This window comes from Centroberyx gerrardi, chromosome 8 (assembly GCF_048128805.1).
Source record: "Centroberyx gerrardi isolate f3 chromosome 8, fCenGer3.hap1.cur.20231027, whole genome shotgun sequence".
Lineage (NCBI taxonomy): Eukaryota > Metazoa > Chordata > Actinopteri > Beryciformes > Berycidae > Centroberyx > Centroberyx gerrardi.
In genome coordinates, this window is record NC_136004.1 from 17,166,718 (window position 1) to 17,183,883 (window position 17,166).

Genomic DNA, 17,166 nt, shown 5'->3' on the forward strand with positions numbered 1-17,166 from the left:
TATTTCAGGCTGAGACAATAACCATCCTGCTGCTTAATCAGTGGTTTCAGATGCCCAACTGTGTATAGGTCTTTGTTTTGTACAGTTACTGTTAAAGGTGCAGCAATTAAGAATTTTCATATTCTATCTGTGTGGGATTGATAGAGCTGTTGTTGATCGGTGCCAATGACTCAACGATTATTTTGCCAGGTGCTGAGATTTCTGGCTCTTGAATCTCATTTTCTGGCCCGTACTCTTTAAATGATTGACAACAAACATGAAAGTCCTCTTATTACCAGGGCAAGACAACATGGGAGAGTTACCAAAGGAAAGCTTGTAGAATTCAGGACTGCATCTAGGACAGCATCTTTTTCAACATCTTCTTTTATGCCACGAATGCCAGTTGAGGTGGTACGGTGGCTTAGTGGTTAGAGTAACTATCCCATAATAGAAACGTCACAGGTTTGATCCCACATCAGCCATATATCCTGTCAAAGTGTCCTTGAGCAAGGCACAGATTCCCTGCCTGCTCGCTCAGTGAGAGTATCTCTGGATGAGAACATCAGCTAAAAGCCTAAAATGTAATGAAAAAAAACACACAAAAAAAAAAAAACATGTGTCCTTGTGCGGTGCGGTTAGTAGAAACCCATACATGACTCTCCTCTGTGCTCAAGGAGGAAGGAATTAAAAATATACAGTTTCCGTGTGAATACTACGCCACCCTGCTGAACCAAGCAACCAATGTCAAAGTGATGCATTTATCAATTAAGCTATGGAGGATAAATGATCTCTGTATATGTTCCAATACATGCTGGATCAACAATGACTCAGTTTAGTACCAGTATGCATTGCTCCACACTCACACAGTTGAACACCCAGTGCATTATTCATGAAAATAATAGGACATACTTTAAATTCAATATTTTTTCATCAGGATCTTAATCTGATTTAGTCTTACTGTCCTGTAGTAGAGACTATTTTCATTACTGTGTAGGCTACTTATAAAGTAAATTTTGATTGATACGTTAAATCATTTTAATGCATAACTCAGCAGAGAACTGTTAAAACCTTAAGCAGTTGGATTTGAGTAAAAATAAAAAGTGAACTTTTTTGCAAGTTACTTGTGTATCACTATCACTGTGTTCAGCAGCTTCTCAAATATAAAGCAGGAATCCAAGCTTCCTCAAAGGGCTTGCTAGGCATTTCCCAGGGAAAGACTACCTGGCTATTTGGTGTGTTATGCTTGATTATTTATAGCCTAGGCCTTCATTAGGAAATCTTATCTCCCTCTATGTCCTCCTAGGCGAAAGTGACTTTGCTGAAATGCATCTAAGTAGGTCAGGTAGGCATGCAGTATGCAATTAAATATTTCCTAATTTGCCAAAGAGCTGCATCTGGTTCAGGGTTTACATGCAAAAGCTTGTTTCCCAAGCTAGGTATGAAATGCCTATTCATCATAATAATCAAGAGAAATAAAAATAGAAATAGGTCATATTAAGAGAAAGTTATTTTCTATATTGGTTGTTATAAGAATGTGTTCTTCATCTACATTCACTCAAAAATGCATTCGCCTCCCTTTAAACACATTTTGTTGTGCTTAGAAAATTTGACAATCTAACTGGAAAAAGCAGTCTCTAAATTTAGGCGAGGTTATACATTTTAAAGAGAGTAAGAGTAAAACTATATTTTTTTGTATTACCCCCCTTATTTCATTTGGAAGAAATTACAGTCCAAAAATTTGAGACATTTGTCATTATGAAGTCTCTGTAGACTGTATGGTGTTATGTTTAATGTCTAGTTACATGGCTCCTGACAACATTATGATGATGTGAGCAGTGAGCTAAACCACGCTCCACATCCAAACAGGGGAGCAAACACTACAAACTCACAGTCTCAGGCTGCAGACTCTAACTACTGAGTTGATTGGATTCTTGATGTTAGAAGTACTCAGAACACCACTGGGAGCTTTTATCCGTCTTCAGTGTTTAGTTTGTTCTCAGGCAGCACAGTAATGGTCTAACAAACAGGACAGGACAAGTTTAACAAAACCCTCCTGCTGTTTCACAGAGCATGATTAGGACTTTAAATTGCAACAGCACATCTCTAATTCTGTTTAAGTCTACGCCCCTTGCAAATACCAGTTCTCAGATTAGATTTACTGCTTTTCGGATTCAAACCAAATGTTTTGAAACATTGTTGTGACAGAAAAGAACATGCAAGGAAAACCCAAAAGACAATATTGCATAGTGTTGTACAGAGGGTGGAAAAATGCCTGCTCTAGGTAAAAAAAATATTCATAAAATATCATTACATGTAATGCAATATCATGGGGTTAGGAAAGACAGAAGATAAATAACATGATATGACTAGAACTTATTGTTTATTCACCCCCACACACAAATACACTACATATTGCACTGTTTATCATAGAGGAGAATCCTTTATGAGATTATTTTTTGCTTCCTTACACCTTCAATAAAATGGAAAGTGGGGGATGTCAACAACAACACAAACGTTGCATCTGAACAGAATTTCAAATTGTGACATGCTCACATTAACCTCTAGTAGCTGCCAGTGTGAAACAATGCATAAATTGGGTAGTTATTCTGCATATATAATGTAGCAGGTTTGAGGAAGATCAAAGCCAGAATGCAGTATCATAATAATAACAACAATATAGGGCGTGGAGGAGACCCTATGCCTTGTTATTACTGAGGAGGTGAGAGCTTATAATTTAGTTTCAAGATAGACCGAGATCTGTTAGAGCGCTGCTTATAAACATTTGATGCGTTCCAGTCTTTTCCCATAACTTTGACATCTCCTCGTGCTGTTTTCTTCTCAGCTGTAAGAGAGAGCTGAAGCGCAGAGTAAATATTCTCACAGGGAATACAAATAAGCTGCACTTTCCTTCGTTAGAGTATTTGAAGTTGCTCTAAAACAAAGTTAAATTAATTAAGTTAAATTAATTAATTTACAGTGTTGGGGAAAGTTACTTTTGAAACTAACTTGTTACTTTACTTCATTACTTGCCCTAAATAGTAACTAGTTACGTTACTAAGTTAGTCTTTATTAAAAGTAACACGTTAGAGTAGGCCTACTTGCTGCTTTTAAGGATTGTGCAATTGGGAAGGACAATCAGAAAGGGAGGAGAGTGTGACGGCCGCGGAAAAAGGAGACTTACAGGGAATTCTTTACACAAATAGACATTGTTGGACAAAATGGACTACTTGGACAGCTTAACTCTATTCATATACATTTATTTTTTTATTTATTTTCTGAACTCAGCCACACAATTTCTCAAATTTCTCTGAGTTGTTTGCCGCTTTCATCCCGGTGCTGTCATGATCTGGCTCTTTGTGTTTTGCCCGCCCACCTAATCCTTTTCCTTTCTCCCTCTCCCTCAGCAGGTTCATGCAGAGGGGCGGGGCCGATCTCCACGGGAGTGAGGCTCACAAGGCACACCTGTCTCTCATCCCGCAATCAGCCCGGCTTCTTAAGCCTGCTCCAAATTCTCCCCAGTGCCAGATGATTCCCGCACATGCTCGTGTCTCATGCCTCCTCGCTCTCGTGAAGATCTCCTGTCGTAGTGTTTCCTCAGCGTATCACTTGTAGATACTCTAGTCCCAGTTTTCTAGTGAGTTTTTGTTAACTTTCGGAAATAAACTGTTTTTGTTCGATTCTGCATCTGGGTCCTGGCTCTCCTTGAACACACCCCTAACAGAATCATCTGGCCAGAATGGACCCAGCAGAATCTGAGAGTTTTAAGCGGGTGCTCTCTAGCCAGGCAGCAGTGGTTAATCAGCACGAGTCGTCCCTGCTCCAGGTGATGGAACACCTGCAGCAGCTCACCGCCAGCGTGTCTCAACTGGGCGGCCAACTGGAGGCCATCAAAGACCAAGTGATTCCACCTTCCGGCTCTTCCCCTCGACTCCAAGCAGCTGACCAGACCGCCAGTCCAGCGCAGCAAACCAGAGAGCCCTACATCCCTATACCTGCCAGGTATTCCGGTGATTTAGGGACATGTGCTCAGTTTCTCCATCAGTGTTCACTAGTGTTTAGCCAACAGCCTAATACATATGCTTCTCAGTCAGCTAAAATTTCATTTGTCATGAGTTTACTCACAGGACAGGCAGCCGCCTGGTCCTTAGCCATCTCAGGGCAGCAATCAGACCTCCTCACTGACTACAAACTATTCTCAGATGAGATGAAGCGGGTTTTCGACCACCCAGTCAAGGGTAGACAGGCAGTGGGTCAATTGCTGGATCTTCAGCAGGGAAACCAGCCAGTGTCACAGTTTGCTGTAAGTTTCCGCATTCTAGCCGCGGAGAGCGGGTGGGGGGACGCAGCCCTTCAGGCTGTTTTTTGTAAAGGGCTCTCCAGTGAAATTAAAGATGAGCTGGCAGTGCGTGAAGAATGCTCCTCACTTAACCAACTCATAGATTTAGCCATCAGACTAGATAACAGACTGAGGGAGAGGAATAGGGAAAGACTGGAAACCAGGAGAAGACCTGCAGCCGGTTCCTCGCCTCCCGTCCAGGACCCCGCACCACCCACTCAAGGCTCCACCCTCCTCGCCCACGAGTCCCGCCAACCCCCAGCGGAGGAATCCATGCAGCTCGGACGGGCGCGCCTGACCCCAGCGGAACGACAGAGGCGGATGACAGGGAGACTCTGCCTCTACTGCGGCCAAGAGGGACATTACGCCAGCCGCTGTCCGGAGGTGCCAAAAGGCCAGGCTCACCAGGGAACAGGAGGTTCCTGGTGAGCCGAATCTCGTCATCCTCCGCTTCACGCCTCCGGGTGGCAGGTACGATTCACGCCACACAACACTCCCTCTCGGTCGAGGTCTTGGTCGACTCGGGGGCAGATGACAATTTCATTGACATTAGTTTCGTTAAAGCCCATGGCCTACCTGTGTATAAGCTAACCTCACCCAAGGAGATCCACTCCATAGATGGTAAATTGTTGGAAATTGTTACTCACAAGACCGAGCCCCTTAAGCTACTTCTTTCCAGCAATCATCACGAGCATGTTGAATTGTTTGTCATCACCTCCCCCCTTAACAACGTCATCTTGGGCATTCCCTGGCTCAAGCGGCATAACCCCCACATTGACTGGGTCACGGGCACCATCCGTAAGTGGAGCCTGTACTGCCATGCTCACTGCCTGCAATCTGCAGTCCCGGCCCGGATCTCCAGCTCCTGCCAGCAACCCGAGGAAATTGACCTGACTAATGTCCCCTCCGAGTACCATGACTTAAAGGAGGTGTTCAGTAAGACTTCTGCCAGCACCCTTCCCCCGCATAGACCTTACGACTGTGCAATCGAGTTGCTCCCCGGGTCACCCCTCCCTACCAAGCGGTTGTATAACCTCTCCAAGCCTGAAAGGGAGGCTATGGAGAGTTATATCACCGACTCGGTAGCGGCGGGGCTGATCCGGCCCTCTTCCTCACCTGTAGGGGCGGGCTTTTTCTTCGTTGAGAAAAAGGACAAAACGCTCCGCCCCTGTATTGACTACACAGGACTTAACGACATCACAGTCAAGAACAAGTACCCTCTTCCCCTCATAGACTCTGCGTTCAGCCCCCTACACGACGCCTGCGTTTTCTCAAAATTAGATTTGAGAAACGCCTACCATCTCGTCAGGATCCGTGAGGGGGATGAATGGAAGACTGCGTTTAACACGCACCTGGGACACTTTGAGTATCGGGTGATGCCTTTTGGACTGACTAATGCTCCTGCTGTTTTTCAATGTTTGGTAAATGATGTGTTACGAGACTTACTAAACAAGGTTGTGTTCGTTTACCTCGATGACATTTTGATTTTCTCACGGTCCCAAGATGAACATGTTAGTCACGTCCGGGATGTCTTACAAAGACTCCTAGAAAACAAGCTCTATGTCAAGGCTGAGAAATGTGAGTTTCATGTGTCTTCTGTCAGTTTCTTAGGATACGTGGTGGAGAAGGGGCAGCTGCGGGCCGACCCCTCAAAGGTGGAGGCAGTCAGGGAGTGGCCTGTTCCCACCACTCACAAGCAACTACAACGCTTCCTAGGGTTTGCTAATTTTTACAGACGGTTCATAAGAAACTATAGCCGGATAGCGGCCCCTCTCTCTTCTCTCACCTCGAGTAAAGTAAACTTTGCCTGGTCACCTACTGCTGATGCTGCTTTTGGCACACTGAAAGACATGTTTATTAAAGCGCCTGTCCTTGCTCACCCAGATCCTGAGCAGCAGTTTGTGGTCGAGGTTGATGCCTCGGATTCAGGGGTCGGGGCCGTCCTCTCCCAGCGCCAGCCTGCGGACGGCAAGCTCCACCCCTGCGCTTTCTTCTCTCGTCGCCTCAGTCCTGCGGAGCGCAACTACGACGTGGGAAACCGAGAGCTATTGGCGGTGGTTCTGGCTCTTCAGGAGTGGCGGCACTGGTTGGAGGGGTCTGCGCAGCCATTCATCATGTGGACAGACCACAAGAACCTGTCATACCTGCGCACAGCGCGGCGCCTCAACTCCCGTCAGGCCTGGTGGGCTCTCTTCCTGGGCCGGTTCTCCTACACCCTCACCTATCGCCCCGGTTCGAGGAACGTCAAGCCAGATGCACTCTCCCGACAGTTTTCCGAGGAAGAGAGGGAGCCCAGCAGTGAGACCATCCTTCCTCCCGCCTGTGTGGTGGGGGCGCTCCGGTGGCGGGTCGAGAAGGAGGTCCAGGAAGCCCTCCAGGGACAAACAGTGCCGGACGGGTGCCCTCCCGGACGGCTTTTCGTTCCCGTGGTCACGAGATCTTCAGTGCTCTCTTGGGGACACGCCTCCCGGATAGCCTGCCACCCGGGAGTCCATCGCACCCTCACATTGGTTCAGCAGCGTTTTTGGTGGCCGTCCATGGCTGCTGATGTTCGAGCCTTCATTGCCGCCTGCACGGTGTGTGCTCGCAACAAGGCCTCACACCGTCCCCCGGCGGGTCTCCTCCAGCCCCTACCCATTCCTCCACGCCCTTGGTCTCACATAGCAGTGGATTTTGTTACGGGCCTGCCTCCCTCAGAAGGAAACGACACCATTTTGACTATTGTGGATCGGTTCTCCAAGGCGGTTCATTTTGTTCCCCTTCCCAAGCTCCCCTCCGCCTTGGAGACCGCTAATCTGTTAGTTCGGCATGTGTTCAGGCTCCATGGTATCCCCCAGGACATCGTATCGGACCGAGGTCCACAATTCACCTCCCAGGTATGGAAGGCTTTCTGTCGGGCTCTGGGGGCCGCCACCAGTCTCACCTCCGGCTACCATCCCCAATCTAACGGGCAAACAGAACGGGCCAATCAGGACCTCGAGACTGCTCTCCGCTGCGTCGCCTCCCGGCTCCCCTCCTCCTGGGCGACACACCTTCCCTGGGTGGAGTATGCGCACAACTCCTTGATCAGCTCGGCCACGGGTATGTCCCCGTTCATGATCAACACAGGATTCCAACCCCCTCTATTCCCCAGTCAGGAGTCCGACGCAGCGGTGCCCTCGGTTCGGGCCCAGTTCCGCCGGGTCAGACGGGTGTGGCGTGAGACCAGGGCAGCGTTGGGTAGGACCGCTGAACGGAATCGGCGGTTGGCAGACCGTCACCGGATCCCTGCTCCCAACTACAAGGTGGGTCAAGAGGTATGGCTGTCATCACGAGATCTTCCCCTCCAGACCGAGTCCAGAAAAATGGCCCCCAGGTACGTCGGTCCCTACACGGTGGAGAAAGTGATCAACCCCAGTGCCGTCCGGCTCCGCCTCCCTGCCTCACTGAACGTCCACCCGGTGTTCCACGTCTCCCTCCTGAAACCTGTCTCGGTCAGCCCTCTCCAACCACCAGTGCCACCGCCTCCTTCCCCCCGTCTCATCGAGGGTCACCCAGCATACACAGTCACCCGCATTCTGGACGTCCGCAGGCGGGGCCGAGGATATCAGTACCTGGTGGATTGGGAGGGGTACGGTCCCGAGGAGCGCTCCTGGATCTCGCGCTCCCTCATCCTCGACCCACAACTGCTGCGAGAGTTCTACAGTAGGTACCCGGGTAAGCCAGGTAGGACGCCTGGAGGCGTCCATTAGGGGGGGGGTACTGTCATGATCTGGCTCTTTGTGTTTTGCCTGCCCACCTAATCCTTTTCCTTTCTCCCTCTCCCTCAGCAGGTTCATGCAGAGGGGCGGGGCCGATCTCCACGGGAGTGAGGCTCACAAGGCACACCTGTCTCTCATCCCGCAATCAGCCCGGCTTCTTAAGCCTGCTCCAAATTCTCCCCAGTGCCAGATGATTCCCGCACATGCTCGTGTCTCATGCCTCCTCGCTCTCGTGAAGATCTCCTGTCGTAGTGTTTCCTCAGCGTATCACTTGTAGATACTCTAGTCCCAGTTTTCTAGTGAGTTTTTGTTAACTTTCGGAAATAAACTGTTTTTGTTCGATTCTGCATCTGGGTCCTGGCTCTCCTTGAACACACCCCTAACAGGTGCAGCTGGAACGGCTGGAGGCTTTGCAGCGTTTATGCTTCAAGACTGTTAGACAACATTTAGGCCTATATCACACACACACACACACACACACACACACACCTAAGAAGCATGTGACATATTGCACATACATTTTGACTTATTTTACATACATTAGTCTAGACTTGTAAATGCATGCATCTACAAGCCTGCTCCAATACAGTTCTACCTAATAGGCTAAATATAATTTCAAATAATCCAAACTCATTTTTGGCATTCAATCGGCGGTTTGGCCCGTTGTTTCTCCTCCACCAATCAGAACACGGCTTTGCTTCGCTATTCTAACTGATTATGGCATCATTGGATGGAGATGGCTCTACCAATCAGAGCCTGTCTCAGCTGCACTGATGACATCACAATCAGAATTCTGACGTGTTTGGTCGCAGCAGCTCAGGGCATAAAAGGCCCGGCTGGAGGTCTTGAGCTTCAGACCTTACCACTGTAAGGTCTGCTCCCCTGGGCGCTGGTAAAGCTGATGCTTGAACCACGGCAAGAGGCTCTCTTTGGGAAGCCTTTTACACGGTCCTCATTTCAGACCAGTAGCTATTGGACGCTTGATGGGCGTGTTTGGAAACTTTTTTTTTTTCTAGTTAATTTTGATAGTTTGGACCAGGTGGCGTGGCGGCTAGCGAACGCGGTTCGTTGAAGAGGTGGTGGTTGGTACGAAGAGGCCCGGTTCGTGTCCCGCTCAAGCCAACTTGCCAGCCTCTCCAAAGGTGTGGTCTGGCGGTTAGCGATGGCGGTTCGTTGAAGAGGTGGTGGTTGGTACGAAGAGACGCGGTTCGCCTCCCGCTGAAACAAGCCTACCAGCCAGTCCAAATGGTGGTCTGGCGGTCGCGGTTGAGGCGCGGTTCGCCTCCCGCTGAAGCAAACCCGCCACCCAGTCCAAACTATCAAAATTAACTAGAAAAAATAAAATAAAATAGCCGACGCGAGAGACACCACCAATCTCATTCGTCCCCCTGCGACCTACCTGGAAAAAAAAAAAGTAGCTTCACCAGCTACTTTTCCTGAATTTCCCCACGGGGATTGATAAAGTGCTATCTATCTTATCTTATCTTATCTTATCTTATCTTATCGGGTTGTAGGCCCTTGTCAAAGTCCACAGTAAGATCTTTACCAGGGTAAAGGGGGTGGGTGCTGCTGCTGCTGCTATAGCTGCTGCAGCAGTATAGGCCTAGTAGTAGTTCTCATTACAGATATCTGAAATATTTTAAAGTAGCATTTTGGCTAGTCATAATGTAATGAGAGATATCTCTCATATGACCAACCGAAATGCTAATTTCAGATATCTTTTTTTTACATTATGACTAGTCAAAATGCTAGAGGTATCAAACACAAGGCAGAGTCCAGTTTGGGATGAGGTTGGGATATGATTGGCATGCTTGGTGATTGATGACGTGGTTTTGACAGTGAATGTCCCGTATCACTAACAAACTGAATGAATGATGACGTGGGGTATGAATTTAGCCGAGCGCCAGGATACTGTGCGTCAGGATTTAACAAAAATACAAGAGTAGTACGGAGAATATCACTGGTAGATCCTGGACCTTCGTTTGGATGGTGTGCGATTCAAGGCTTATTTCAGGCTTTCAGGCTATGTGACATGCGGTGCGCTTGCGGCTTTCCAAAAAATTAGATATTTTTATCTCAGGACTGAAAAAAAGATGCCTCGCAACGCGTGTGCACTGTCTGCAGCGCGCACACATTGAAAATAATGGATTTGCGCGCGCAAAAGACGTCGCATGTGAACCGTCAATTTTATTGGGGGGGACAATTTTGCCTACTTTGAACATTGGGGGGGACGCCTATGCTGCAAGCAGTTACTTCAAACTGAGAGGTGACAGGCGGAGGTGAATCTTTGTTCTGCTTCCTGTCCATCAGTTTCAAGCAAAAACTATAAAACATGCTATTCTTCAGTTTCATGGTCAAGGATAGGATGACAGTGTTTCATTTCACTTTGAAAAACAATTTCCACCTATTTACATGATCTATCAGCTGAGGACAATGATTAGATCCAAGAGGAAATTCAGTCATTGGATACGATGTCTTTTCTTCGACCTCATCTTGTGCCTCTTCGCCCCACTATACCTGATCAGTGCATGGAACTACTTCTCCTGGAAATTTGGGCATTTCATATGAAAGCAGGAATCCAGTGTTATGTTTGGGAACATTGTTCTCCTCCTCCCTCATGATAACCCTTTCAATTTTGTGCTGGTGTGTCCCTAAAAATCACCTTCCCAACAATATGGTTCTTCTCCATTCCTGGCAGCGACTCCTGCTCTCTCGTCCCTATTGTCACGGGAAGAGCAGCGCACCGTGGATGGATGGATGCATCTGCCTGGATAATTATGACTATAGGAAGCAGGACGACCCAAGAGGTTTAGAGAGAATGATGGCAGTGGTTTTCTCTGGCTTGCTTTCACAACAGCTGTTGTTGCTTTTGTGTGTTATTAGAGTCGACTTCTGCATCAAAAGCTGTGGTTGAAACATTAAATTAAAATCATTATTTTTATGGCCAGTGACCATCACTCATTCACCCATGGCTCTCCAGATCACAGTGGAGAAAAACAGCAGTGTAGTTTCATGTGCCTTTGCCCTTCTGTCTGCCTTGAACGGCTGCATCTGGACAATCATACGCATCTGGCGGGGAAAAGGGAAGTGACCAAATCCCAGAGATATCTATTATCAGAGCCATATCACAACGCTCCAAGAGAGGGGGAGTATACGGATGATCATGAGGACACTTCCCCGTTTCACAAACCAGACAAAGAACATAGAAGAAAATAGAGAGATTATGTCTTAAAATACTGTAGTAAGATGATAATTTAAACCTTTGAAACCAAACTAAATATTTGTCAGGACATTTTCATCGGCAAGAATCCTTCTTTTTTGTTTATTGGGGAATGGGGATATGCTCAAATTGGCATGTTTTGTATGGGCAAATACAGAAGGTGAGGAGTGCTGCAGTGGTATGTTTTGTATCTTCTAGAAGCTTGATTTTGGTTTTCTTTGTCTTGAAATGTGTCATATTCTGGAATTAGTGGTTGTATGATGTTGCAAAAAGGGGAACACGTACAGTGGTTAAAATTATTTACACAACATCTACAAAACAACAAGAAGAGACCTTCAAGAGGCCAGTAATCAAAATGCAGTAGTGAAAGTATTTGGAGGATGGAAGTGTTGAGAAACCGTTCAGTCAGCTGATGGGTTATGTTGGGTTGGAATTACATCTTAAGAGGCAGCACAGCTCTGTTGACATTCAGCTCCGGACAGCATCAAGTCAACAGTCACTGGATGGTCTAGCTATAGGTATGTATTTTATATTTAATTCAACTAATATACAGCAATTCATTTAGATTAGATTGCATGAAACTTTAATGATCCCTGTGGGGAAATTAGCTAAATCCTGGGTAGATCTTATACATACCTTCTTTTCTTCCACAGGGTTTTGAAAGTCAATCCTGCTACTCAAGCCACAATGGAAGATTATGGCTACGTGTTTGACATTTACCCTTCAGACAGCGGCAATTACACTTACGAAGAAGACATTTTTCCACTTGATGAGGCAGTTGTTAAACACAGTTCAACATGTTTCAAGGAAGCCTCATGTGTCACTCTGCTGGTGGTCAACGTAGTCATTTTTCTGCTGGGGTTCTGCGGGAATGGGGTGGTCATCTGGATTTCCGGCTTCAAGATGAAGAAGACGGTCAACACCACCTGGTACCTGAGCCTCGCCATCTCCGACTTCATATTCTGCGCCTGCCTTCCGTTTAGCATCACGCACATGGTGATGGGCGACTGGATCTTCGGGCTCTTCATGTGCAAGTTCACCTCCTTTGTTATGTTCCTCAACATGTTCAGCAGCATCTTCCTCCTGGTCGTCATCAGTGTTGACCGCTGTGTGTTGGTCATGAGTCCGGTCTGGGCTCAGAACCACCGCACCATCAGGAAAGCCTCTGTGGTTGTCGTCTTAGCCTGGGTCGTCTCCATCGCACTGAGCATCCCCTCTGTCATTTTCCGGGACGTCGTCAGCCACCTGGGGAAGACCATTTGCTTCAACAATTACACATCGGACCAGCACAGCCACAAGACAATCGCAGTGAGCCGCTTCCTAGGAGGCTTCGTTGTCCCGTTCTTGATCATCATCATCTGCTACTCCGTCATTATCATGAGACTTCAAAACAACAGGATGAACAAATCCTCCAAGCCCTTCAAAGTCATGACGGCCCTCATCGCCACTTTCTTCATCTGTTGGCTGCCCTACCACGTCTTTGTCCTGCTTGAGCTGAACCACGAAGACTACAACCGGGACTTAATAACTATTGGGCTCCAAGTAGGCACGTCTGTGGCTATAGCAAACAGCTTCCTTAACCCAGTGCTGTATGTTTTCATGGGCAATGACTTCAAGCAGAAGTTCAAGAGCTCTGTGCTCTCTAAGATGGAGAATGCGATGGCAGATGAGGGCCGCACTATGAGCCGATACCTGTCCAGGTCCAGCTCCATGGATGGCAGAGCCTCGACGCACATCTAGGTCTCAAACTCTCCTCTGGAAATTTTCAGTTCAGTGCACTCACTTGCCATCAAAATGCTAATATGTTCTGTCTTATATATCCAATAAGTTAACATCATTCATCCCAATCATGCTAAGATTCATTCTGTGAAGAATGTATATGAAATATCTCTTTTCATATCATATTCAAAACTGTATAGATTCACTGCATCAATGAGCATTAGCCTGTCTCTCATGCTTTCCCATAGGCAGCAGGATTAGTTCTATAAGAGAGAACATGCAGTGCTGCCAACTTGGGACTGCAAACATTTTATATTTCACGGCATTACTGAAATCTGAGGGCGGTCTAACCCAGCTAAAGAATTGTTTTCAAAATAGCTCTTGTGGAAAGCCTCACCCGCAACTTTCGGTGCCGTACATAGAAAGAAATACACTGAAAGAAATATTTAGTTGTAGATTACATGGCCTGTGAAATCTGGCCAAGGTACATTTCCTAATCCATTTATTGAAGTAAAGGTATAATTGAGTATTTCACACTTATCCATCATTTCTGTCATCTCTATCATTTCTCCATAATTTAGTCTCCATCATTGTATATTGAGCAAGGTCTGAATATACAAGCTGAGGACAATGAAAAACGCTCATTGAAGGAAATGAGTCAAAAAGTGATTAACATTGGTCTTTTCCTTTCATGCAAAAAACTAAAGCTGTGCATCACCCAATAGAGATGTAATTCTGTAACTCTAGCAGTTTTCCCTACTAACATTGCAATGGGTATTTTTGTGTCATTTAAATGTATCAGAGTGACTACTGATATATGTATGTGTAGATATGATTTTGTGGTTACATGTAGCGTGTGTGACTCACACACAAGACAGCAGCTGCTCACAGAAGCTCACAGAACAGGAAATGAACCTCTAAATGAATTTGAGAAGTGGAGAGATAGCTGGCTCCTCCACTGCACTGCACACCTTAATCTGTTTTGGACGTGTTTTCCTGTGTGAGCTGAGTGCATCTCTCCAACAACGCAGTACAGCATTCTGGAGAGTGTAACATCGTGTCCTTGATGTTGTGCACTCTGCTGAATAAACTGTGCAGATTCTGAGTTTTACTATCAGGTGAAAAATCCACAATGAAGTGCAAAGCATAATGCTGTTGACTGGGGTGCAAATATCACAAACCCAGCAATTATAAACAATTGACATTCAATTTGTATTGAATGGATCTGTGTTTTTGTCATTTCATGTGTTGGGAATTGAACAGTGGGATAATTGATCAGTGGGTGTGGTTGATACAGTCAAAGTCAATGTCATTTTCTCACAGTTCCTATTTTCTGAAATAAAGATTTAACTTTCACAATATATCTTCTATCGTCTAATCAGTTCATGTAAGTACAGCACCTATCCAGTGAATAAATGAATATAATTGAGGCTGTATTTTTTATTTTGGTGCCAAGTGCCCCAGTTGAATTATGTATCAGTTTACACTTGAAAATTCCTAGATAGATAAGGCTAAATTCATTAGACACCTGTGAAGCTGTTCAACCAAAGCAGATGATCAGTCTTCACTTCAGTGAGGATGAGGAGGATTAATAATTAATTAATTAATAATAATGAATTAATCTTTTGTCTCTAGTTTTTCAACATCTTTTCAAAAAGTCTTCATTTCTGATGTAGTCATGGTCGTGGAATATGTAAGTTCTGCATGACAGTTTCACAAATTGAACTGAAATAAGATTATCATGTTCAGAAAACTTTGGGAATCCATGTAGGTAAGGCACTGAGAACTGCATTAGACTTTGAATATTTTATCTGCAAAGGGATTTCCAGTCAAAAACGTGTCTACAAGCCTGTTCATTTTGGGGTAAGTGAGATTGAACAGCCTTAATTATTGTCATATGATTGATATTGATAACTGACTTGCAGTATTAAATGCATAGTATAGGGATATCAGACCGTCAGCACTCACCAGTGGTCAATAGGCGAATAGGATTTTTAAAGGTCATACTCACCTACATACAGGCTGAAACACTATGGTGGGCCAGTTGGGTAATTCCACTGAACTATGACACATGACAAAACATGTAATGTGGTGTAAACATAACAAGGGTCAAAATTATTCTAAAATTATTCTAGCCCTAGAGGTTCACCTGCTTTCTTATGTTCCTCATAATGTTCAGCAGCATCTTCCCAATGCTAAACATCAGTATTGACCACTGTGTAACTGCCATGTGTGCAGTTGGTCTCCAGAACCAACTGTGGTGTAGCCCCAAATTACTTATTAAATTTCTTCCCACAGGTCAGAGAGGCTCACAGGCACAACACCTAGTCTAGTGTAGCAAATCTGACACTGGTAAGGATCAGTAGCCAGATGGGTAAAAGTTCTTTCAGATACTCGGGTGCCCAGGATCGGAATAAGGTTCCTAATAGCATTAAACAGACAAAACAAACAAACCCAGTCACGTTCAAGGCAAAACTGAAACACTGGCTTTTAGATAACGTACCCCTGTAAAGACTGTTGTGTGTAGGCAGGGTTGTACGTAGCCCATTTAATGGACCAGTTTTAGTATAATAGGAAGTGTGTACTTTAGCCTGTTGTCTGAACAATGCCTGTTAATGCCCAATGTGAATATTTTCTATATATTGATGTTTTTAGTGTTTTTATATGCCTCTAATGCCGTACTCCACTATCTCCACGCGCACGTACGCGTACGCGTACGCGCACGCACACACACACACCTCCACGACATCTAACTACGACAAGGACCACAATGGAAATAAGCACTGTGACTTTTTTGTGTTATCCTTGATGTTCTTTTAATTGTGCATGTACATTGGTGTTGCAACCATGGAACTGTCCTTTTAAAGTGAATTGTCAAAAAAAACAAAAAAACCCCACAAACCATAAGGAAGGCATCAGCTGTCTGTGGCTCGGAGCATTTCCTTCTTTAGTGTTTAGTGATGTCACATCTGAGAATGACAGTCATGCATGCTTTAACAAGTTTACATTACAGTAATGGAAGTTTTGTCCTTGGTTTTGTTTTGATGCTGATTATTATCACTGTGTGTTGCTCTCTCCTCATCCTGAGACTACAAACCAGCAAGATGGCCTCCAAAACCTGCGAAAGCAAGTCACGACTGCTGTGATAGGTACATTCCTCATCTCTTGGCTGCCCAACCACAAAGAAATCAACTTTCACCACTGTATTACTGTTCAAAATGGATTGCAAATATCTGTGCAAGTGCAAACCGCTGCATGGGACCCATTTCTCTGTGCAATCATGGGAAAGCAGTAAGCACCTTATCTGTCTCTTTTGTGTCTGAGAACTAAAATGCTTTTGATGTGGAGGGGAACTACAGCATTGCAGAAGTAAAGGGACATCTACAGAATGTCTCAACCTTCCTCAGAAACATCTGACACTACTTTTCATTTCACAGCTTCAGATAGAAGTATACTTTTAATTATTCTATGGCTAAAAGAAAGTTACCCATTTAAATATATTAGTATATCTAGTAGCCTCCTGTATTGGCTTTCTCCTGTAGAGGCGTCCCTGTACTGGCTTGCCTATTAAATTCCATATTGATTTTCAGATGCTTTTAATTACTTATAAGGCATTAAACGGTCTGGCTCCATTGTATATTGGTGAATTATTGACCCCCACAAAGCTGCAAGGTCCCTTAGGTCTTCAGACCAAGGGCTTGTGGCCGTCCAGCGGTCCAAGCTTAAATCAGAAGGAGACTGTGTGTTTCAGCAAAACACAGTTAAGTGTTTTAAACTGCATCTGAAAAATCTTTTTTTATGTTTTATGCTTTCCATTGATGTTATTGTCTGACATGTCGATGTCTCCTTTGAAAAGTGCTATATAAATACAGGAAGATTTACTTAATTACTTATATTATGTCCCTGTACTATGATGTCATAAACACTTCGTAATGAATTATTGAATGTTTGCATTTGAAAAACACGTAGGTAATGGATGTTTAGAGTTTTTTGTCAGCAACAGTGAGGCACAATGCAATATGACGAATGCCACAGTAAGATGGTTCACTGACACCGTCGCCCCTTGGAATGCATGGAAAACTAGTAATGATGAATGTTGGCACACACAGACAGGCATTTGTATCATGCTGTTATACCAATCTTGTGATTGACAGCATTGGGTGTAATTAGAT

At 45.2% G+C, this 17,166-nt stretch overlaps 1 protein-coding gene across 1 annotated transcript; it reads left to right on the top strand.

The window, feature by feature from the left end:
• Positions 1-11,677: 11,677 nt before the first annotated feature.
• On the top strand, positions 11,678-13,041 carry cmklr1 (chemokine-like receptor 1). The gene is made up of 2 exons (XM_071899740.2): positions 11,678-11,793; positions 11,929-13,041. The coding sequence occupies exon 2, from the start codon at positions 11,963-11,965 to the stop codon at positions 13,013-13,015; it is 1,053 nt and encodes a 350-aa protein (XP_071755841.1). The 5' UTR covers positions 11,678-11,793; positions 11,929-11,962; the 3' UTR covers positions 13,016-13,041.
• The last annotated feature ends 4,125 nt before the right edge of the window (positions 13,042-17,166 follow it).

Bases quoted from the DNA above. Each gene is read 5' to 3' on its own strand.
- cmklr1 (XM_071899740.2), top strand. From the start codon at position 11,963: ATGGAAGATTATGGCTACGTGTTTGACATTTACCCTTCAGACAGCGGC.